The sequence below is a fragment of the Mastigoproctus giganteus genome, chromosome 9 (assembly GCF_048544385.1).
Source record: "Mastigoproctus giganteus isolate SK-2022 chromosome 9, ASM4854438v1, whole genome shotgun sequence".
Classification (NCBI taxonomy): Eukaryota; Metazoa; Arthropoda; class Arachnida; order Uropygi; family Thelyphonidae; genus Mastigoproctus; species Mastigoproctus giganteus.
The window spans coordinates 121820670-121845508 of NC_143583.1; the positions used below are offsets into that span (position 1 = coordinate 121820670).

General features: G+C 38.4%; 1 protein-coding gene across 2 annotated transcripts in view; it reads left to right on the forward strand.

Moving 5' to 3' along the window:
* The window catches only part of LOC150080687 (plexin-A2-like), a 1379917-nt gene that overhangs the window by 1099624 nt on the left and 255454 nt on the right, over positions 1 to 24839 (forward strand). For both annotated transcript variants that reach the window (XM_090381876.1, XM_090381877.1), the window contains one exon: positions 22284 to 22343. In XM_090381876.1, the coding sequence (XP_090238002.1) occupies positions 22284 to 22343 (60 nt within the window). The remainder of the gene's footprint in view (positions 1 to 22283; positions 22344 to 24839) is intronic.

The following is a 24839-nucleotide window of genomic DNA, read 5'->3' on the forward strand; positions in this document are numbered from 1 at the left end:
ATGTATTTGTGAGTCACGGTCTATTCCACCAAGACTCACAAATAATAAATGGTAGTGAAAAGACACCAAATGTCGGTCAAAATATTTAATATTAAAAATCTGTCCATATAAAATATTCTCCGTTACATACATATATAATTACGTGGTAAGTAACTACATTACATATCAAAATTAAACTTAAAATGTCAATTAAAATCATGAATCTATTAATCCGATGGCCCTGGGCTGTCGAGTTTTTGTATCTTTGGTTGATTTTGGGTTGTACTTTGGCCTTCTTCCTAGTAAACTAAAAATGGGTTTTACTTTAAAATCCCCTGCAGCATTACCACTCAACAGTAAAGTCAACCGTTCCTTCGCCGCTTTGAAGCCTGGCATGTTTTTTACTCCTTTTGATATAAAACTTCTTTTAGGCAATTGTTTCCAAAAAAGCCCTGATTCATCAATGTTAAAAACTTGTTGAGAAGTATAACACCTCTCTTCAATAATTTTAAGTTCTTTCCATCTTGATCTGCGAATCTAACCAGTCTGTCTGTCTGTGTATCTATCTATCGATCGATCGTTCAGTGCTGACTTTTTGAGCAGCCATTGCTTCATTTATTATGTGCTGCTATTTTTTTCAGTAATATTAGTAAATTATGGTAGTACACATGTTTTAGTTTTTGTTTTTGATCTATCTAGCTCTTTTATATAGAATTACGACCACTGTTTTTTATTATTGAAAGATTTCTGAAGGTTTTACAGTCTCTCGACAGATCTGCAGTTACGTCATTATTCAAGAGTCGATGTTCTGTATATATTCAAATTACAAGACTGACTGACTGACTATATATCTATCTATCTATAGTGTTCAAAAGGTTACAGTGTTGGTGTATTATAAATATATATACTGTAATTTATATATTTATTGTGTTGCCATGGGGATTTCTGCTTAGTGATGACAGCCATATTGCTTATGTAAAAATATACCAGGTACTATAAGTTAAGGCTTAAAAATAGACTTGCCGTTGCTTGACTGCCTGCTTATTAGTCACGTTTTGGTGTTCACCTTTTATTAGTGTTTGTAAGTAGAAGCCTTTTGTGCATCTTGGCTAAAATAATAAGAAGACATCCAGAGCTGACCATCAGGATATCTGTGGGCCCAAGTACAGTATGTGCTCTATACGCGGATCGAACATGTGCTTTTGAGCTCCCGCCCCTTTGTCCTTTTGACTTTTGTCTGCGAGAACCCCCTAGTCAAGACTTATATGTTTCGATTCCTCTTCGGAAGAGCTTTCAAGTAATAATAAATTTGTGTGTGCAGGTTTAGCGGAGTTTGAGTTAGGTTAGAATTTTTATTTTAACTTTAGCCATGGAAAGCTGGACATTCCAGTAACGGCTTATTCCACCCCCCACCCATCCCATCTATTGCCTACAGCGATGGCCAGCGAAGGTCAAACAACCACAGCAATGGAACCTACAGCTACTGCCAGCAGTGACCAAGACACTAGAAGCCACACCCTGCGACAACAGGTGAATACCTCAAGGTCCAAAAGGTCAGTAACTGTTAATACTTATGCTAATACCGTATCTAATGGATTATGCTTGATGCCAGCAAAAACCCCTCTCTCGCAACCAACAATAGTACACATGCGGTCGAACAACGCTCTTACAAATGTAGCAACCGCTATTACTTCCCGGGAAAATGGAATAGTAATTTTCGCTACCAAGGAAAACACTCCCTTAGAGCAGTACCTTACAGCAATCGCGGAGAAAGTACCATCGAAAAATATTACCTGCGCATCCCGTGTGGCGGGAACTGTGCAGGTGTATTTCAGCCACCCCTCGTGGGTGCAAACTGTTCTGCAAAATGGAATAGACATCGACCTTCATCATCTAGAAGCGGCACCAATTGCCTTAGCACCAACGAAAGTTACAATTTCAAACGTCCCACCTGAAATCCGTCATCAATTTCTGAGAGGAATTTTATCCAAATATGGATCAGTTACTGGGAAAATACGCACACTCTCTGCAGCAACCACGAAACCGGAATTTTCGCATATAAAAAGCTTCCGCAGGCAAGCACTTGTGCACTTCACCAACAATGACGCAGCAAACATCCCAAAACTCATCAACATCGATCTAAACGGAATAATTTACACCTTCTATACCTCCATTTCCTCACAATGTTTCTTCTGCCACGAAGAGGGTCACATCAGGAAAAACTGCCCGCATATCTCTTCTGAAAGTAATACCGAAATTCAGGCGGCACCTACCTGGGTCAGGCCAGATGCACAAAGCGAGCTGACTGTTGGAGATAATGGGGATGCTGAAGAAACTGTCAAACAGTCTGAGATGCTTCCCACAACAAACTCTTCAGAAAAAGAAAATTCAAAGACCACAGAAGACCAGGATGCAATCTCTTCAGGAGACCTACCAACCGAAAGAAGAGTTTTATCTCAGAATCAACCCCCAAGGCAGACCACGTCCAAAGCCACAAAACAGAAGAAGACAACACACACGACGGCAGGAAAAGAGCAAACCGCTAACAAAAACAACAGGGGTGACGAAAATAAATACAGAACACCACAGAAGACAAACGGTCAGATCTCATATTAAGTCCATCATACCACCAAGTATGGAAATAAATAAACAGCTGCCAACCACTCACGATCCAAATGAAAAAAAACCCGAATTTCTGGGCACTGAAGAAGAGACCAACTGTGATTCTCACAATTCAAATGCTTCAGAGGACGAGGAAAACGATTTTCCCTACACTAAAGGTCCTTTAACTGGAAAAACTACGCTCCTTTCTATGGGAAGTACGCGGCTCCCCACAGAAGCTGGTGACAGCTCTGAAGTTCACCTCTAACATACCCGAGCTGATCTCACAACTTACGGGTCTGCGTTCCAAACTAAAAGGAAAGAAGGACAGGGCAGATGTGAATAGATCCAAGCGCCTGTACTACTTGATTAACGGGTTCGAACAGCAATATCATCAATCAGGATGTTAACCACCCCAAAACTTGCAAAACCCTTACCTTTAGTCCTGCAGATAATGCTGACTCTTAGAATGCTATCACTTAATGCAAGAGGATGCGCCTCTGCATTGCGCAATAAGCTGATCCTTCACCAGGTCCAACAACATCATGCCGACCTACTCTTCCTACAAGAAACAAATATTAAAACAGACACAAGGCCATCCTTGAAATGGACAGATTGGTCATATGTATTTCATCATTCTCCAACACAACAATCATGGAGCAGGAGTGAGTGTCGGCCTTCATCAAAAGTCCACCTGCAAGTTCAATGTGATAGCAGAGACTGCTGGCTATGCAATTTACACCCGCCTGGATACACCCCAGAAGGAAACCCTGCACCTTTTTAACATCTACATGCCACAGCAGGACAGACTTGCTATTCAAATAACCAACTTCATACAAAGCCACCTCTCTACTATAGATCAAGAACACATCATTCTTGCTGGCAACTTCAACTGCACTCTTGACCCAGAAATGGACAGAGCACGATGCACTGAGCATCGCACAACATTAATCAACAACCTGCAGGGCTTGATAAACAACAATGAACTGATCGACGTATTTAGACACCAGCACCCAGAAGAAAAGTCCTACACCTGGAGATCAGCAAATACAGTATCTGAAAGACTACCTTACCAAGCCTGACTGGACAGATACTACATCCCAAAACACGCCATCCCCCTGGTCAGAAGCATCACACATTTGCCATCTTATATCTCAGATCACTCCTTTATCAAATTACAGCTCTCTTTCTCACCCAATCACTACAAAAGTGGAGGTGCTTATTGGATGTTCAACAATAGCCTTCTTCAAGACAAGGAATACATCTCTAAGCTGCAAGACCTGATATCCAACCTTGCCCAATCCAAAGACAGATTGGAGCCCATGAACACATGGTGGCCTAGATTTAAAAGTAAACTGAAATCATTCTCGCAAACCTACAGCCATCAGAAAAGTCAACAAAAGCGTAATAACCTCTATCAACTTGAGCAACGGCTGAAAAATCTCCCATCTGATAGTCAGACCTATCAGTCAACACTACAAGCCATACAAACCCACTTAGAACACTCTGCAAAAGGTGCCCTGCTCAGATCGAGATACACCCACATAAATCTATCTGATGCCCCAACCAAATACTTTTTCTTATTAGAAAGCAGACATCAAAAATCAACCACCATCACTGCCATTCAACTGCAAAACGGAAACATCACTGAAGACCCAGAGAAAATCTCTGAAGTAACAAGATTTTATAAAGAAATTTACAGTTCTCAAGAAACCTCTACAAACGCAACGGAGGAAATCCTTTCGGGACTTAAAAAAATCTCCCATACGGCCCAGTGCAGTATGGAGAAACAAATCACCCTACAAGAACTAACAGCAGCATGCAAAGCCCTTTCCAAAAATAAATCACCATGTCTGGACGGACTGACTTCTGAATTCTTCCAAACGTTTTGGGATCAACTCTGAGTGCTACTCTTTGGAATGCTTGAAGCTCAGTCCCATGGACTACCAGCTTCACCACCTCTGTCGCTCGACTGATTCCCAAGAAAGGGGATCGCACCGATTTACAAAACTGGCGCCCAATTTCCTTAATGAATACGGACTGTAAAATCATTTCCAAAGCCATCGCCAATATATTAAAAGCCACTCTCCCTGATATCATCGATCACCAACAAACATACTCTGTACCTGGAAGATCGATTCATGATAATCTGCATCTGATCCGAGACCTCCTCTCCACTGCAAACAGCCAAAGAGAATTCCTAGCACTAATTAGCCTTGACCAGAAAAAGGCATTCGACAGCGTTGAACACAGCTACCTATTTCAAACCTTGAAAGCCTTTGGATATGGACCTTACATCATCGGAACAATCCATCTGCTATACAAGGAAGCCAAATTCTCCCTGAAACTCAACAACCAGCTCACCTGCCACTTTCCGTATTCCAGAGGGATAAAACAAGGCTGCCCACTCTCTGGACAACTCTACTCAATTGCCATAGAACCATTCCTTAATAAAATTGTCACCAGTATACAATCCCGAAGAACGCTGCTACCAGAAACCCCACCTAAATATAACCTACTCAGCATACGCAGATGACGTCACAATTGCAGTACGCCACGAGAGCGAATTTGAAGTCATTCAAAAGGCTCATGATCTCTATGCTCAAGCATCAGGCGCAAAACTCAACCACTGTAAGACCAGCTGCCTGTGGGCTGGCAACTGGAAAACTAGAACCGATTCCCCCATCCAAGGCACATGGTCCAGTGAGGGACAGAAATGCCTAGGTGTGTACCTCGGCAATACCCTCCTTTTCTCCCAGAATAACTGGCCCGAATTGCTGAGTCGTTTCAACAAAGTACTCAGGAAATGGAGAAGCGTGTGTGCCACATCTTTGCTGAGAGGGAGAGTGCTTGTGGTCAATCATATGGCGGCATGTGTTCTCTGGCACACCAAAATTCTCACTCCACCTGCTGACTTCCTCCACCAAATCCAGGCATCTGTCCGAAGCTTCCTTTGGAACAAAACCAACTGGATGTCCTGCTCCAAACTTAGCTAACCACTTACTCACGGGGGTCAAGGGTTGGTCTCTCTTGACGACAAAATCACAGCATTCCAGATCACCTTTCTTCTTAAGATGCAAACAAAATACCCACATTCCAACACTACGGATAAACTACTAGCAACGGCCACTAGAGGACTATCCCTTTCAACAATATTGAGAATGGATATGGCACCAGCACCACTCAAACTACCGCCGTTTTATAAAGACGCACTATACCGCTGGAAAAAGCTAAACCTTCACCATAATCTTGAGAGAACATCCCTTCCCGGAATACTTTCAGAACCACTCTTCTACAATAAAAGAATAATAGACCCTGCAAATGATGATATTCTCTTCTTCCCTACGTGGAACTGGGCATTAATAAGAACCATAGGCAACCTCCTGACACCAAGCCTTGAATGGAAAGGATCAGAAGATTTGCCTATTAAAACCATAAATGCAAAGCATCAACACATACATCTAAAATCAGCGATCACACAAACTCTTCCAGACATCACTACAACTAAAGGGATTGGAAATGTCACTGGATCCTTGCCTACACCAACCTTCGTCATCACATCACCAGAAGACACGGTACCTCTGTCTCCTGCACCCTCCAAAAAAGTCTATCAGCTAATCATGTCTCGCCATACAACCACGATTTTCCCGTCATCCACCTGCCAAGCTGTCCCTACACTCCTCTCCACTCGCCACAAGCCACCAACAAACTTTCAGTGGAACCTTCCGTACAGGACAAAATGTTCCAAATCGGACGCAGACATCCAGTGGAGACTGTGGCACAACATCCTTCCCACCCCAATCAAGCTACAAATCTTCGGGTTACGCTCCTCAAACTACTGCCTCTTCTGCGCCACCCCAGGTACCCTGGAACACATATACCTGGCATGCCCTGTAAACAAGGAACTGGTCAAATACACTTTGTTTGCAGCAAAGCTTGCCTGCAACCACTTCCACACTCAGAAGGACTACTGGTACTTGCTTCACTCTTAGCAGACAGCACACACCACCTGCAACTTTTTATTCATTGCGGCCAAGGCCGTCATTTACAACTTCTACTTGAAGCACACAAGAAGCAGTGACAACGTGCTTCCTGTCAACACATTGGCGCAACATCTGAAGTGGAGCCTACGGAGGACATTACAGAGCAGACTTCTACCCGAATTCCACAGCAAAAAACCAGAAACTGTGGATCATCTTAACAGCGAATGGAACAGTGGCAGTCACCTCTTCACCATCACTGAACAGTCCATCACCTTCAACGTGTGACACATAATATGAGAATGATCCAACCCCTAGAAACTGTTTTTCTTATTTCCTGAAATTAAAATATTGAAACTTTTGTATTTCATTCTAAAAAGTTTTCTTTATCTTTCCTTTTTTTTGCTTTGTACATAGAATGTAAATAGTTGTTGTTGAAAATGTATGTACTGTTCACGTTTTAATAAATAAAAAATATATATATCCATCTAACCAGCCCTTACTAGCTTTAAATGGTTCACTTTTTTTTTCTTTTTTTTTTTTAAGGTGAGCTTTCTTCAGACCTAATTGCTAATTGCTTTTTATTTAATAATATTTAACTTAACAGAATTGTACATTGGATATTATCTTCAATAAAATTATTTAGAAGTCTCTCCATTTCAATTATAATAGCCGACCTAGCCATAACCAATTTAGTTGCTTGCAGTGGAACAGCTATCTTTCCCACTGCTAAAATTAATTCTTTATTTTTTATAATTGTTCTTACAGTTGAATCTTCCAGTCCTAAATGATTGCACACATCTGCTTGTCATTGAACAGAATCGATTCGCTTCAAAACATATAATTTAATTTTCAAATTTGATCTTTTTCTTACCTTAGTAGGCTTCGTACCGTGTCCAGACATTGTTGCAAAAAGCAACAATGTCAAATTCCTATCTTCCATTATTCATATTCGAAAATGTAACTGCATTGCATTAATTATTATACAACATTTGAGTAAACTGTCCATTACATAACAGTGTACTGAGTGATGACTAGACTTCGTATACATGCATATAACGCAAATCTTACAAGCAATATACTTGATCATTTTTTAAAATGTTGATCTTGGAACTAAGTAACAAGCCACCATACTGCAATTAAATTAGCATGGAAGAAAATTTCACTGAGTGTGGGAAAATTTCGCAAGTCAGCATGGAAAACTTTTTAATGCTGTTTTGCTATTCATTTTCAAGCTATCGACTACATCAGATGAAACGTTTTTGTTAAAGATGCCAAAAATTTAATCTGTACGCTGGTAAAAGAGCATTATAGTGAGTTGTGACAGTGTTAACGTTTTTGTCAAAAATGCCAAAAATTTAATCTGTACACTGTATAATTTACACTGTATATGATTTACATCTGTACACATTATAGTGAGTTCTGACAGTGTTAGAGTGAGATATGGGTTATAATAAAGAACAGCGTTGTAGTAAATTAGCATAGCGTGAACCACGTTATAACGAGAGCCTGCTGTATAGCAAAAATACCATTTGATACCAAGAAACCAACAAAGCACTGAGATGCTTTTGTTTGAAATCTAGTAGTTCACTTCCAAATTCTAGTTAGTTCAACTATTCTTCAGGAAACAGGTTCTCAATGATTATTATTTGTTATCATGGTTCAAAAGAATTAAAGTTTGAAAACATACTTGCAATCTTTTTAGGGTTCAATGTTTTTCTAGGATTTCGGATGATGAACGGGTTTTGAATTAAAATTAATTTACTGACCAGCAGATTCACACTGACTGCTGTCAGTCTGAGCAGCTAAAATACTTTTTTTAGGTATGCTCTAAAAGTTCTGAAAGTATGCTCCTGAAATTCTTAGTAATCTCTCTAATCAACACAGTTTGAATCAAGTGCCTCAATATTTCTATAGAAGATTTTTTACATTAAGCTCTGAAAAATTCACAGTGATTGAATTGGTTTTAAAATAATTTTCTTCAAATTAATCGAGATCATTTTAAAAAATAAGCAATTTTATTTTGTTTTAGAGCTGTCCAGAATTTTTGAAAGTGCTGATTAACCAAGAGCATTTGGCTTAATATCTAAGTTTCCAAATGTAGAAAGGTTTGCATGTGGTTAATGACAGTAATCAGAGTATGCACAAGATCTAAAAAAATTTGGTAGATAGGCTGAGAAGTAGCAATTGAAGTTGAACATTGACAAATGCTAGGTACTGCAGATGGACAGTAGTAATCCTAGATTAATGTACCAACTGTAGTACCACACTTGAGGGTAATGGAAAGTAAAAAAGACTTGTGGATAATTGTACAGTCACTTATTGGGCTCTCAGGACAGGATTTAGAATTTTGTCAATAATATATATAGGAATTTTGTAGGTAGGGCTCCAAGTGATTAGTGGAGTTGGGAGAAGGGTAGAGACTAATGATTAATTTGACAGAATGAGGTAGAGAGATTTGAAGCCAGAAAAGGTCGAAAAGCGCAGATTCCAAATTCCCAAGTCTCTGAATATCGGAATGGACATATGCACAAGTACCACCTTTGAGGCGAAAGGAGTCATACAGCAAATAATTTGGGCAACTGAGTTTAGTAGTTGAATCAACCGATAACTAATATTCTGTCAGAAAAAGTACATGGGGTTTGGCAGACTGTAAGTGGAAATGGACATTATTGATATTAGAACTGAGACCAGGTATATTTGTGAAATGTACTAGGAAGTGTTTAGGAGATGTAGATCTTTTCGTAGATAAGTTTGCTCTATTAGTTTGTTTGACAATTCATGGTTTATTATGGTATATTCAGTAGTAAGAAAAAGTGTTTGGGGGGGAAACATGTATGAAGTAATGAAATTTTTGGATATGGCGTACACCTGAAATAATATACCCAGATCCTTGACATAACGTGGCCTCGACAATGTCCCCCACATAATACACACTACTTGGACTCCCTCCAGTCACTGTCTGGCAGAGTAGATGTAGCAAGATTATACACTAGATGATCCAGAAGCTTCCTAAAAAGTTACCAATAGGTTCGGTCCAGTGTACTAACTAGTGGCCAGCCTGCGAACACTGTTTTAGAGATGCACCCTTGAAATATGAGGAAGATTGGATCTCGCCATGATGCCCATCATAACCTCAAAAGTCATCAGTCATACTGCATGGTGGAAGAGGTTGGGGAAGGGTTCACCCGAACTTAGCTCTGCAGTCTAAACATGGGTTCCACCACTTGAAGCCTCCAATAAGCAAAGTGGTGGTATTGCACTGGTTGATGAAAGTCATCTACCACCTAGTATTGCCTGGTAACACAGAGGGGGCAACACTCCTCCATGTGGTGTGGGCGCCACACCTCAACCCCTGCTTACACTGGTTCTCACCTGGGTGGTTACCTACAGTGTGCTTGTGCATTGGTAGTTATACCCAGGATTACTAACAGTCCCACCATCGTGAAGGTGCAAGCAGAGGATTTGGCTGTCACAGACCATCTGGACTTCGCCGAAATTGGGTCCACTTACTTGAGTGTCACCCGAATATCAGTTCCATCAGCGTTTTAGACTCCCAGGTAGCAAGTACAGCTTATCTGGCATATCTGAGAGAATGTCTGTGATAACTTCAAGGACCAATATAGTATAATATTGGTAGTATATAGTATAGTGTAATATTGTTGCAGATTAGCAATGTCATGTGACACCAGAAGAGTATTGGTGTGACTGAATACTAGTCACACCAATACTCTTTTGGGGTGACTGGTATTTCCTGCTTGCTTCAGTTTCCATCCATCTTAAAGATTTCATTTTACACATCAGTTTTTAAATTTTCCTAAATTGTGAGGTCTCTAAATTCTGAATGCTTGAAGATCCATCGAATTGAAACAGTATCAGGAAAGAAAAAAAAAAACACTAAATTTATTCAGACTTCAGCTAAATATAACTGAACAGAAGTTTCTTTCTACCTTCTGTTCCACATATCTATTCTGAGGCCATCCTTTTTCAGTTTGGTTCCTTGAAGTTTCACACTGACATTTTCTCAGGTATGACAAGCTAAGGCTTGCTACCTGGGAGTCTAAAATGCTGATGGAACTGATTTTCAGGTGGCATTTTGGAGTCAATGAAAGTGGACCGAGTTTCCGTGAAGTCTGGTCATTCTGCGACATCCAAATCCTTTGCTGCTCATTACAATAGAAGCAGTGCAATAATCACTTTTGCCTCTGCCTGCAGCTATTGTACATCTTTTAGTTTGTGAATCCCTCCCAAGCTAGCAGTTTTCCGACCCACCTAACATAACCTCGATAGTATCAGCAAATATTCTTCAACCCTTTTTTTTATTTAAGTGTATCAAATCCCTGTTGAAGCAGTCTCTCCTGTTAGGAAGCACAAACCACGCTGAAAAAAATTCTACATGAGCCTTGCACAATCTCTCCAGGAACAAGTTGATATATAAATTAATGCATTCCATGTTAAGTAACCAGCAGACATTCAGTTGCCTTAAGTAAATGTTTATGGCTTTACAAACTCACAATAAAGGCTGCTGACTACTAAACATTATATGTGCTCATTCATACGATCAACGATCGCCAGTATGGATTCCCTCACTGTCGATCCACTGGTGATGTTCTGGCTTAGGTTACCCATTTATGGACTAATTTAATGGAAAGGTTCGGTAAAACACAAGTAGTTGCTCTTGACATCTCAAAGGCTTTCGATCGTGTTTGGCATCGTGTTTTGTCTTCTAAAGGCTTACATCTTATGGTTTGCCAACTGTATTTTGTAATTGGTTATCCAGTTTTCTCTCTGATCGCTCACTGAGGGTGATGGTAGATGGCTCTCTGTCTTCTAACTTTTCTACTAATGCTGGTGGCCCCCAAGGTTCAGTTCTTTCCCCCACTCTTTTCCTCTTGTATATTAATGACCTTCTTCCATTGACTGAAAATCCTATCTATAGTTTTGCCACTGATAGCACATTGCATTCCACTTTCCATTTTGAGAAACCTTGTCCTGCTCAATCAGCTTCAACTTCTCGAAAATCTGCTACCAATTCCTTAAACGCCGATCTTCGGGTAATTCTCCAGTGGGGCAAAGAGAACTTAGTTGATTTCAACCCTTCTAAAACTCAGTCTTGTCTTATATCTCGCAAAAAGGATTCTTCTGCTCCTATGCTTATCTTTGGTGATACTCCGATTTCTAGGCAAAATGATATATCTCTTTTGGGGATTACCCTGACTTCTAATCTCTCTTGGCACAAGCACATTACAAATATTGCTTCCTCTGCATCTAAAAAACTTGGTTTTCTCTTTCGCTCTCGGCGTTACTTTTCTTCCAAACAGCTGCTCACTCTGTATAAATCGCAAATCTGCCCTGCCGTGGAATATTGTTCCCACATCTGGGGTGGTGCCCCCAAAACCTCTCTCAGGCTTCTTGATTCCATTCAGAAGAGGGCAGTTAGGTTAATTAATGATTCATCTCTAACAGAGTCTCTCCACTCGCTTTCTCATAGATGTACTGTTTCTGCTGCATGTCTCTTTTATAGATACTTCCATGGGCACTGTTCTTCTGAATTGGCTTCTATAATTCCCACTCTCTCTTTCAAAACACTCCGAACACGTGCCGCCACCAGCCAACGTCTATTTACTGTCCAACTTCAAACTCACAGACCAACTTTTCATCTTCCTCGTTTATTCATTCAACTGCCGTTTTCTGGAACAACCTTCCTTCATACGTATTTCCTGAAAATTACAGTCTACAGAAGTTCAAGTCCAATGTCAACAAATATCTTCTTTCGTCTTCTCAATCTCCAACCCAAGCACGGTACTAAGGTAATGGTCCTTGAGGTTGTCACAGACATTCTCTCAGATATGCCAGACAAGCTGTACTTGCTACCTGGGAGTCTAAAACGCTGCTGGAACTGATATTCGGGTGACACTCAAGTCAAGTGGACCCAATTTCTGCGAAGTCCAGACAGCCAAATCCTCTGCTTGCACCTTCAGGATGCACGATGGTGGGACTATTAGTAATCCTGGGTATAACCTCCATGCACAAGTACATGGTGGGTGACCACCCAGATGTGAACCAACGTAAACAGGGGTCGAGGTGTGGTGCCCACACCACATGGGTGAATGCCGCCCCTCTGTGTTACCAGGCAGTACTAGGTGGTAGATGACTCTCATCAACTGGTGAAATACCACCACTTTGCTTATTGGAGGCTTGAAGTGATGGAATGTTTAGTCTCTAGAGCTAAGTTCCGGTCAACCCTTCCCTATCTCTTGTATCATGTAGTATGATTGATGACTTTTGAGGTTATGATGAACGTCGTGGCGAGATCCAATATTCCTTACATTTCGAGGGTACAGCTCTAAAATGGTGTTCACAGGCCGGCTGCCAGTTAGTACACCGGACCGAACCTATTGGTAACTCTCTAGGAGGCTTCCAGATCAGCTAGTGTATAATCTTGCTACCTCTACTCTGCCAGATAGTGACTGGAGGGAGTCAGAGTAGTGTGTATGCGGAGAGCATTGTCGAGGCCACGTTATGTCGAGGATCTGGGTATATTCTTACCACGTGTACGCCATATCCAAAAATTTCATTACTTCATACACCATGTCTCACCCACTTTTTCTTACTATTGAATACACCATGAATTGTCAAACTAATAGAGCAAGCTTATCTGCGAAAATATCTAAACCTCCCAAGCACTTCCTAATCCATTTCACAAATATACATGGTCTCGATTCTAATCTCAACGATGTCCATTTCCACTTGCAGTCTGCCAAACCCCATGTACTTTTTCTGACAGAATCTCAGTTATCTGTTGATTCAACTACTGCTCATCTCAGATGCCCAAATTATTCGCTGTATGATTCCTTTCGCCTCAAAGGTGGACCTTGTGCATATGTCTGTTCTGATATTCCCTGTCAGAGACTTGGCAATTTGGAATCTCCTCTCTTTGATCTTCTCTGGCTTAAAATCTCTCTACCTCATTGTGTCAAATTCATCTGTTGTCTCTACTGTTCTCCCAACTCCAATAATCACTTGGAGCTCTTTGATTTCCTCTCTTTGCAACTTGACTTTCTCCGGTCCAACTTTCCTAACAGTGAGGTAATTTTCCTTGGTGATTTTAATGTTCACAACTCCAGCTGGCGTCCGTTTTCTAGTCACACCGACCCATCTGGCCCAGATGCTGTGGCTTTTGCAATTACTAATGACCTTACACAGATTGTTCATTTATCTACAAGAATACCGGACAATCCTAATCATACAGCCAATACGCTTGATCTTTTTCTCACAAACAACCCTTCTAAGTACACGGTCGACGTGAGAGGTCCTTTAGGCACTTCAGATCATAACTTGGTGATTGTCTCTTCTCCAATGTAACCTTTATCTCATGGCTATTCCCAACCTCGTGTTGTTTGGCATTACAAGAATGCAAAATGGGATGACATGCGAGACTTCTTTTCTTCTTTTCCATGATCAGATTACTGTTTCAAAACTTCTGATGTCAATGTTTGCTCAGATCGTGTCAGTGAAATTATTCTTGCAGGAATGAAATCCTTTCTCCCACACTCCACTTTAAAATCTCGTCCTTTATCTAAACCTTGATTTTTCAATAAAGTGCTAAGGCTGTTCAAAAGAAGAATGTTGCATATCGTAATTGGCTTGTTTCTAATTCCTCAGTTTCATTTTCTGCCTACACCAAAGCTCGCAACAATTGTAAAGCAGTTATTAATCAGTCATAGAGTTTGAACAGTCTAAGAGTAGAAAACTTGCTTCTTGCCCTAATAGTAGCCTAGCATTCTGGTCTCTTGCCAAAGCTATTGGCCACAACTTTTGCCCATCTCTGCTCCCACCTCTGTCCAAACTAGATGGTTCTGTTGTCACTTCAGCCAAGGACAAAGCTGACCTGCTTACATCCCATTTTTCTTCCAGCTCAAGTATTAATGATCTTTGTAAAACACTTCCCACCATTCCCAACACGCTCTATTCAATGCCTCCTGTGGTCTTCCGTCAAAAGGATATCAGAAGGATTTTGATGAATCTTGATGCTAAGAAAGCTCCATATCCTGATGGTATTTCTCCACTTTTTCTCAAAACCTGTGCTCCTGAACTTACTCCTATTCTTTGCCGCCTTTTTTCACTTTCTTATTCCAAGGGTGTTTTTCCTTCTGCTTGGAAATTTGCTCATATCCAGCCAGTTCCTAAAAAGTGTGACAAATCCCTCCCATCCAATTATCGTCCCATTGCAATTACTTCTACTCTTTCTAAAGTAATGGAGAAATCAATTAACTGCCTACTCTTAAACTACCTAGAAACCTTCCGGCTGATCTACGATCGCCAGTATGGATTCTGCCAGTGTCGATCCACTGGTGATATTCTGGCTTACGTTACCAATTTATGTACTAATTGAATGGAAAAGTTCAGTGAAACTCAAGCAGTTGCTCTCGACATCTCAAAGGCTTTTGATCGTGTTTGGCATAAAGGTCTTCTAAAGGCTTACATCTTATGGTTTGCCAACTGTATTTTGCAATTGGTTATCCAGTTTTCTCTCTGATCGCTCACTGAGGGTGATGGTAGATGGCTCTCTGTCTTCTAACTTTTCTACTAATGCTGGTGGCCCCCAAGGTTCAGTTCTTTCCCCCACTCTTTTCCTCTTGTATATTAATGACCTTCTTCCATTGACTGAAAATCCTGTCTATAGTTTTGCCACTGATAGCACATTGCATTCCATTTTCCATTTTGAGAAACCTTGTCCTGCTCAATCAGCTTCAACTTCTCGAAAATCTGCTACCAATTCCTTAAACGCCGATCTTCGGGTAATTCTCCAGTGGGGCAAAGAGAACTTAGTTGATTTCAACCCTTCTAAAACTCAGTCTTGTCTTATATCTTGCAAAAAGGATTCTTCTGCTCCTATGCTTATCTTTAGTGATACTCCGATTTCTAGGCAAAATGATATATCTCTTTTGGGGATTACCCTGACTTCTAATCTCTCTTGGCACAAGCACATTACAAATATTGCTTCCTCTGCACCTAAAAAACTTGGTTTTCTCTTTCACTCTCGGCGTTACTTTTCTTCCAAACAGCTGCTCACTCTGTATAAATCGCAAATCTGCCCTGCCGTGGAATATTGTTCCCACATCTGGGGTGGTGCCCCCAAAACCTCTCTCAGGCTTCTTGATTCCATTCAGAAGAGGTCAGTTAGGTTAATTAATGATTCATCTCTAACAGAGTCTCTCCACTCGCTTTCTCATAGACGTACTGTTTCTGCTGCATGCCTCTTTTATAGATACTTCCATGGGCACTGTTCTTCTGAATTGGCTTCTATAATACCAGCTCTCTCTTTCAAAACAGTCCGAACACGTGCCGCCAACATCCATTTACTGTCCAACTTCAAACCCACAGAACCAACTTTTCATCTTCCTCATTTATTCATTCAACTGCCGTTTTCTAGAACAACCTTCTTTCATACGTATTTCCTGAAAATTATAATCTGCAGAAGTTCAAGTCCAATGTCAACAAATATCTTCTTTCGTCTTCTCGACCTCCAACCCAAGCACAGTACTAAGTACTATAGGTTCTAATACCTCTTGTGTTTGGGGTTTACATAAAAAAAAAAAAAAAAAAAAAATTCACCGAGTGCATGGTGGAGAAGCAAACCACTGTTACTCAATTTATTTCTAAATAAATAAATAAATGCTGTGCCCTGTTGGTAGCTCTTCATCTGCTAATGACTTGCAACATGGAAATTAGTAAACCTGTTTCATGTCTTTGTATCAGCACCCAAGGGAAAAAAAAAAATAATAAATAAAAATACATTTTTATGAATATAAAAGTTTCATTACTTCATCTTTTCATACTGTACATGTGCTGTGATAAACTATATGAGCTAAACTGGACAGATCTGGATAGAGATAAAAAAAAAGAACATGTCAGCCACCTGCTTGCCACCAATTTCTCTACTTAAATAACTTTTATTCTTATGTACAGGATATTTTGTTGATAAAAATATAGTAATGAGATGCTTGTATTTGAAGAGCAAGAGCAGAATATAGTTGTTTATGATAAATTATAATCAACAATTGATTTTTTTTTTTTTTTTTATGGAAAACTATGGTGGTGAGATTGTCCCTAATCACTTGTAATTTTCATCTTGGCTGGATTTCTCAACTGCAGGTTCTCATTTCCAAATTTTCCCCAAAGGGAATAAAAGAATAAAGCGGAGTGAAATATATTTAATAAATTAATTAGATGAATAGGCACCCAATGCTGCTGATATGTTCGTGTTTACATTTTGATATTTAGTTTGACAATTTATGCTTGTCTAGATTGATTGTCCAAAAACTGGCATATCATCAGTCTGAGGTTGTCTTTCTTGGCATTCTGCCTATATTTAACTGGCCAGTAGTGTCACAGCACCTGACTGGACTAAAGTTCTTTTTAATTTCTGAAAAATATTTTGGAAGGTTTTTTTTTTCAAAAGAAATGAAAATGTAGCCTGGAAAATCAAGCAAATTATTTTCAACTTACAAATGTTAAAGAATGTTTATTCTTCATCATCATCGACTAAATGCACACTTGTTGATCACTTATTATTGGCTCGGCACTCGCTGGCTTGTTGTACAAGGAATCTCCTTCAGAAATGTTTCAAGAGGCATTTGTTTCCAAGATAATCTTATCTTTTAATTATAATTTTCACGATTGCATGCATAAGCATTTTTTAACGGCACACACAAATTGCAACTAACAACATTCGTGTGGAATAACAAGTTTACGAAGCTTAAAAAAAAAAAGGAATGAAGAGAAGAGAAGATTCTAAAAATTTATTTGTTTTTATACAATTGAAGATTTCAGTAAAGGGGAAACACATTTCACCATGATAACAAACAAAACCACACAATTCCAGCTAAAGGTATTTTCACAAATGCAAAAAGATTGAGTTTACTACCCGTTTATAATTGCTTGTAACAGAAAAGCCCAATAAATACGAAAGTGAAAATTGTTTTTATTGTTTTATGGTCGTGACCTCCAGAAATGTGCTTTAGAAAAATATCACAAAGGACTAATTGATTCTTATAATATAAGGAATATATGATATATTCCTTATGCACTAAATATATGATAAGGAATATATGATATATTCCTTATGCACTAAATATATGATATATTTAGTGCATTTTAATGATTTGAATTGGTAACTAATACAATTTACAAACCACGCTCACAACCATTTATATGGCCTTAAGGTAGTAGTAGTAGTAGTGTCATGTGATGCAAGTAAGCAAGTGTATAAGCTTATGCAGCATCAGCGAAAAAAAAAAAAAAAAAAAATCACACCATTCCCTCCAAATGCCTGTCCAGTTCCTCCTTAAATTTATTCAACCTATCAACTTCCACAACGACAGATGGAAGTTTGTTCCAGCAATTAACCACCCGCTGGCTAAAGGCAAATTTCCGCACATCTATTCTACATTTGTCTTTTCTTAATTTGAATTTATGCCCCCTTAGGTTCGTAATCTGAACAAGTGGAAGGATCCCATCAGAATTCAGCATGCTCAACCCATTCAAGGCCTTATACACCTCAATCAGATCACCGCACAGGTGCCTAGTCTCCAGCCACTGCAATTTGCAGAACTTAAGCCTCTCTTTGTAAGAGGATCCCTTCATTCCCCTCACCAATCTTTTTGCCCTTCTCTGTACACGCTCAAGTAAATCTGCATCCTTCCTAAAATGAGGCCTCCAGACTTGTACGCAGTACTCAAGGCGTGGCCTGATCATTGCCTTATACAGAGGGACAATCACCTCCTTTTCCCTGCTAGTAAAATTCCTATATATCATTGACAAAACCCCATGACCTGCCCTTGCACCTGTTTGCATTGCTCAGAAAACTTCATATCTGACTGCACAATTACTCCCAGGTATTTTTCATTTTCTACCACCTTAAGTGTAGTACCACACGGTTGGTACGTTTCTCTGGGGTTACTTCTACCCATATGCAATACTTTGCATTTGTCAAGGTTAAACTTCAGTTGCCACTTCTTAGCCTATCTGCCCAAATTATCTAGATCCTGTTGCAGTAGCACACTGTCATTAACAACCCTGCCAACGTTTGTATCATCTGCAAACTTCGACATTAAGCCTGATATACCTTCATCAGTATAATTGTTTTCTGCAGCAGTATGTTCGAGAGGCAACCAGAGAGAGTAATACTCTTGATCTGGTTATCAGCAGTGATCATTCGTGTATTTAGAACTTGCAGATAAAGGAACCACTAGGTGGCAGTGATCACAGTGTACTGATGTGGGATTTACTTAGATTTAATTACAATCAGGGATAAAGGAAAGGGTTTTTGTTTCTGTAAAGGTGAGTACAGTGGTCTCAGAAAGTTTTTAAATTCTGTACAGTGGGATCAACTGACGATGTACCAACAGTAAATTCTAAGTGGGAAGCATTCAAGGAATTAATCGTGGATGCTACTAAAAGTTTCATACCTATTAAGAAATATCGTTCAAGGTTTAGGCCTAAATGTTTATCTAATGAACTAATGAGACTCGTAACAGAGAAGAAAAATGCATGGGATGCACATAAATTATCAACCGACTCAGAAGCCTATAGCAGATATAAGGTAGTCTGTAATCAGGTCAAAAAGGAAGTTAGGCAGGCGAAGGCAGATTACGAGAAATCCTTGGCAAAAGATGCTAAGAAAATCAGCAAGGATTTCTTTACTTATATAAACTCTAAAAGGAAGGGGATGAATCTGATTGGCTTGACATTGATGGTTCGACTGTTGTTGAAGACCTGGGAGTAATTGTGCAGTCAGATATGAAGTTTTCTGAGCAATGCAGACAGGCTGCCAGGGCAGGTCATGGGGTTTTGTCAATGATATATAGGAATTTTGCTAGCAGGGAAAAGGAGGTGATTATCCCTCTGTATAAGGCAATGATCAGGCGACGCCTTGAGTACTGCGTACAGGTCTGGAGGCCTCATTTTAGGAAAGGTGTAGATTTACTTGAGAGAGGCTTAAGTTCTGCAAATTGCAGTGGCTGGAGGCTAGGCACCTGCGCGTTGATCTGATTGAGGTGTATAAGGCCTTGAATGGGTTGAGCACACTCAATTCTGATGGGATCCTTCCACTTGTTCAGATTACAAACCTAAGGGGGCATAAATTCAAATTAAGAAAGGACAGATGTAGAATAGATGTGCGGAAATTTGCCTTTAGCCAGCGGGTGGCTAATTGCTGGAACAAACTTCCATCTGTGGTTGTGGAAGTTGATAGGTTGAATAAATTTAAGGAGGAACTGGACAGGCATTTGGAAGGAATGGTGTGATTTTTTTTTTTTTTTGGCTGATGCTGCATAAGCTCATACATTTGCTTTCTTGCATCACATGCCACTACTACTGCTCAGATAGCAAGCAAACTGAATGAGTATTTTACATCTACATTCACACATGAGGAATTATTAAGGTTTGAAAATGGCAGAATATTATCAAATTGTAGCAGGATACTTAATGATTTTGTAATAACTGGAGCAAAGTGGAGGAGAAATTGTTGAAGTTAAACATAAGAAAAGCACCTGGGGTGGATGAGATCTATCCAGTTATATTAAAGGAGGCAGCAAAGCAACTAAGCAAACCCTTAGCCATAATTATGAGAGCATCCTTGGACTCAGGGGAGGTTCCCACGGACTGAAGATGTGCAAAGGTATCCCCAATTCACAAAGGGGGATCGAAGGGTGACACGAGTAATTACAGACCAGTTAGTTTAACTTCTGTTCCGGGTAAAATAATGGAGTCACTGGTTAAAGATGCATTGCAGGATCATCTAGACAAGACTGCAGCAATAATTCAGACACAGCATGGGTTTGTTAAGGGAAAGTCTTGTCTGACAAATTTGATAAGCTATTATGATTTGGTTACAAAGGAACTGGATGCAAAAAAATAATTTATATATCATACATTTGGATTTCAGGAAAGCTTTTGACACTGTTGCGCATGGAAGACTATTGTACAAATTGGAGCAGAATGTTCATGAGCATGACCTTAAAAATGACATTATAGAAAGATAAATAGCTTAGTTATACAGAGAAAATTTCAGCTTCCGAGATCTTGAAACGAATCGCCAAAAAACAAGGTGTTAATCGGTTCACATTACAATATTTTAACGATACGATGGTGTCTGTGGAACTGATTAATGTCCTAAAGCGGAGTACCTTAAGGCCATATAAAAGGTTGTGTGTGTGGTTTGTAAATTGTATTAGTCACCAATTCAAATCATTAAAATGCACTACACTTTCATCGTTATCATATGTTCTGTTATAAGAATCAATTTTAAATGCCTTTGTGATATTTTTTTAAAGCACATTTCTGGTCACGACCATAAAAGAATTTGCACTTTCCGGTTTATTGGGGTTTTCTGTTACTGCAAGCAATTATAAACGGGTAGTAAACTCAATCTTCTTGCATTTGCAAAAATACCGATAGCTGAAATTGTGCGGTTTTTTTATGTTACTATGGTGGAATGTACTTTCCCTTTACTGAAATCTTCAATTCTATAAAAAACATAAATCAATTTTCAGAATCTTCTCTTCATTCCTTTTTTTTTTTAAGCTTCGTAAACTTGTTACTCCATGCAAATCATGTTAATTGTAATTTGTGTGTGCCGTTAAAAAATGCTTATGCATGCAATCGTGAAATTTATAATTAAAAGATAAGATTATCTTGGAAACAAATGCCTCTTGAAACATTTCTGAAGAAGACGACTCCTTGTGCAACAACCCAGCAATTGCCAATCCAATAATGAGTGATCTACGAGTGCATTTAGTCGATGATGAAGAATAAACATTCTTTAGCATTTGTATGTCGTAAATAATTTCTCTATTATTATAATTTGCTTGATTTTACAGGCTACGTTTTCATTTATTTCAATAAATCATTCATTGTTGAGAACGTAACCCCTATTTTTAACATTACATCTATGGGAAATAAATTCTTGCTTTATGAGTTTTCACTTTACGAGTGCATGCTAGGAATGAATTAACTCTTAAAGTCGAGAACTACCTGTATTTTAAACCACTGCATGTGCATATTTTTTGCTCGTTATATCTACAAATAATAAAAATAAAAAAAGTGTGTATATATATATATATATGTTAGGTACTTTTATTCACTTTAATTTTCAAATTTTTTCAAAATTTATTTAAAATTTGGCATACTTAGAGCACACCAAATTTTAAATGTGCTTTTCTCACTTTCAGCTGACTTGGCTGAATATCAAGTTTAATTTTCAGTCTATATTCATATTTATTTATGTGATTGCAGTAACAGATCTTTCAGCAGTGAAGGCTGGGAAGCTGTAGATGTGGTTTGCAGTATCTGTACACTAGACAAATGTGTAATTTGAAATTGTTGTTACAATGATGTTTATCAAATCCCACATTTTTCTTCAAGAAAATAGTTAAAAAATCTTTGGTACAGCACCCAACAGGGGCCACCATTTATTTTCTATGCAAAAGCCATAAGAAAACCTCTGCATGAGGAATTCCATTATGCAGTAAAACTGTATAAACATATTTTATTAAGCTTGCTTATATGAAGGTATGACTCTATACATGTATATTAATTTAATTTGGTACTTAGTTCTGTATAAACTGCCTTTACTCAGCCTTCTCTTTTTAAATAAACTGAAGAATATAAATATTGTCTCCATTCTTTTTTTTTTTTTTTTACTTCTGTTTTATTTAGGGTTAATGTTGCATCTCTTATTATGGTTACGCTACAAGGGAAAATGGAATACTGCACAGAGTAAGTTTAATATATCATTTTCTTTTCCTTTTTTCTTTTTTTTTTTTTTTTTTCAATTTATTTGTGCTAATGAAATAGCCTTGAAAAATGAAATTGTCGAGCACTAATTTCCTGCATCCATGCAAGTTTCTTTATTCTGTGGTGATTTAGTTTGTATCTTCTACATGTCTAGGACATCTGACATGTTTCATCATACTAGAGCTGGATTCATTTACTAATATCTGCTGAATTGTGAAGTGGTGCATTTCTGTTGTTTAACACCTCTGCCTTTATGCATATATGAATAAAATGGCACTAGAAGTGATGTGCCACAATGCATATCTACATTCAAAATGCACCCAAGTCTGTGTCGTAACAAGTACTTAAGCAATCAATTAATGAGTGCCATAAATATAAAGGCACATGACATTAAAGTTGTTAACAACTACTCAGTATTGGTATGCAATTTTATTTGTTCTTTGCTTGTATTGATGTTAGTTTATATACGTGAATAAACTTTTTTTTCTTTTATAAAATTTTAAGATTTATTCTGATTTACAACTCAGTACAAAAATAAGTATTCACTTTTAGCAGTCATACTGAACAGATACTACCCTTCCTTTAAAACTTAATTTTCAACCAATATGTACAAATTTTTGGAAAGTTGAATTTTTTTAAACATTCCGAAAATTACAGCACGTTGATTGTATCCTCTCACGTTCAGGTGACAGCAAACGTTTTAAAGGAAGGGTAGTATCTGTTCAGTATGACTAGACTCTTTAGTAACATTGTTCATCATAAATTTTCACCATTTCAAAACTTAACAAGAGCATTTAGTTATTTTTACAGTAGAAGTCCTTAACTGACCTCCACCTAACCAACTTCTAGATTAACCAACTCACCCCTCTTTAAAACATACTGTCCAATGCCGGCAGCACACTGAAATACACTGTGGTCACTGGTCCAGTATGCTTACAGCTTGTACCTAACATGTGCCTGTTGAATTGAATGCTTCCCGAGAAATCTGTTGTCTTTGTTCCAAACCACATTTACACCAGTAATATTGTTATTGTAATTACAATAGATAATGTAATTAAATATTACCTAAATTAATGAAATATGGGTGAGAAAAGAGAGTTCTAGTTTCTATAAAAAATAAGTTTGATTCTCTGGAAAGACTCCTCTTAGCTGACCTCTGAATAAGGTTACTCTAAAAAAATTGCTGCTGAATTAGTGGGCAAGACAACTGTAAAATACTTTGGGGGAAAAATCATAAAAAAATCTAGAAGGAATTTTGCACTTGGTTTATTTCACTCAGGTCATTAAATTCTCACTCCACTGTAAAGAATGGTTACTAAATGACTGGATGAATGATTCCAGTAAATAACTGAATTATTCATTTAGTAACCATTTAGTAGTGGTAGGAACCATTCAGTTACTACCACTTACAAAAATTAGCATGAATGGACTCTGCATTATTTAAAGAAGGTTCTTTCATGAATTTGTAATACATATAAAACTACTTTCATTTTCTGTCTACTTGCTGGAACAATTAAATCTATCACATATTCTGAGAAACGAATTCTGATGAGCTGTTCTTATATTTAAAATACATACTCTTATCACATCAAAAAAATCATGAGCAGGAACAATTTCTCCCAAGAAGCCCTTGTTAAAAAACAACAATGTAAATTTATACCCTCTGTAAAGATGCGGCTGAAGAAATAAAATTACCTGAAAAGGCTATTCTCTTTCTGGATAATGATCATTTGCATCCCAATTGTGAGGAACTTAAAACAAAAGAGAACATTAAGCCATGCTTTTACCACCAATTGTAACATCCTTGATCCAGCCTGTGGATCAACAGGTTCTATATTGTTTAAAGAAGTGAAAGTTTTTGAGTTCAATTTTGGATTATAGAATCATTAAAAGTCATCAGTACCAAAGATGTGTTTATAACATAGCACTAGCATGGAGCAAAATTCCAAGTTCAGTATTTACTAAATTCTTGGAGAAAACATTGGACTGAGGTTAACAACATATATGTCTCACCCTGTTAAGTTTTTCAGGCACTGCATTGGACATAAATTTCAGTGGGAGCTGCATCAGCAGTATAGTGCTGATGATTGTTGGAAATTGACATTATTTTTGAAAAATGTGGCCTCTGTCAATATGTGTGATGAAATTTGTATGATGTTTTGAGAAAAAAATAAGCGAGTAACTGCTCATCATTTAAAAATTCTTTATTATACAAATTTTACAATTACAAAATTATGTAGATTTATGGTGTTGTCCAGAACACTAAACACTTGCCAGGCTGGCGAATACATTCTAGGCAGTAGGTAGAAACTCTTTTCCCCTTTCTGCTAGCAACTAATCCTCCTTCAGACTCTTTCAGTTTTGCATAAAAAAAAAAAAAAACACACATTCTTCTAACTTTCTTGTTGTTTGCATCAAATTTTGTAGTTAGCATAAGAGTATTACCACATTTTGGCTTTTCACATTTCTCTTTCCATT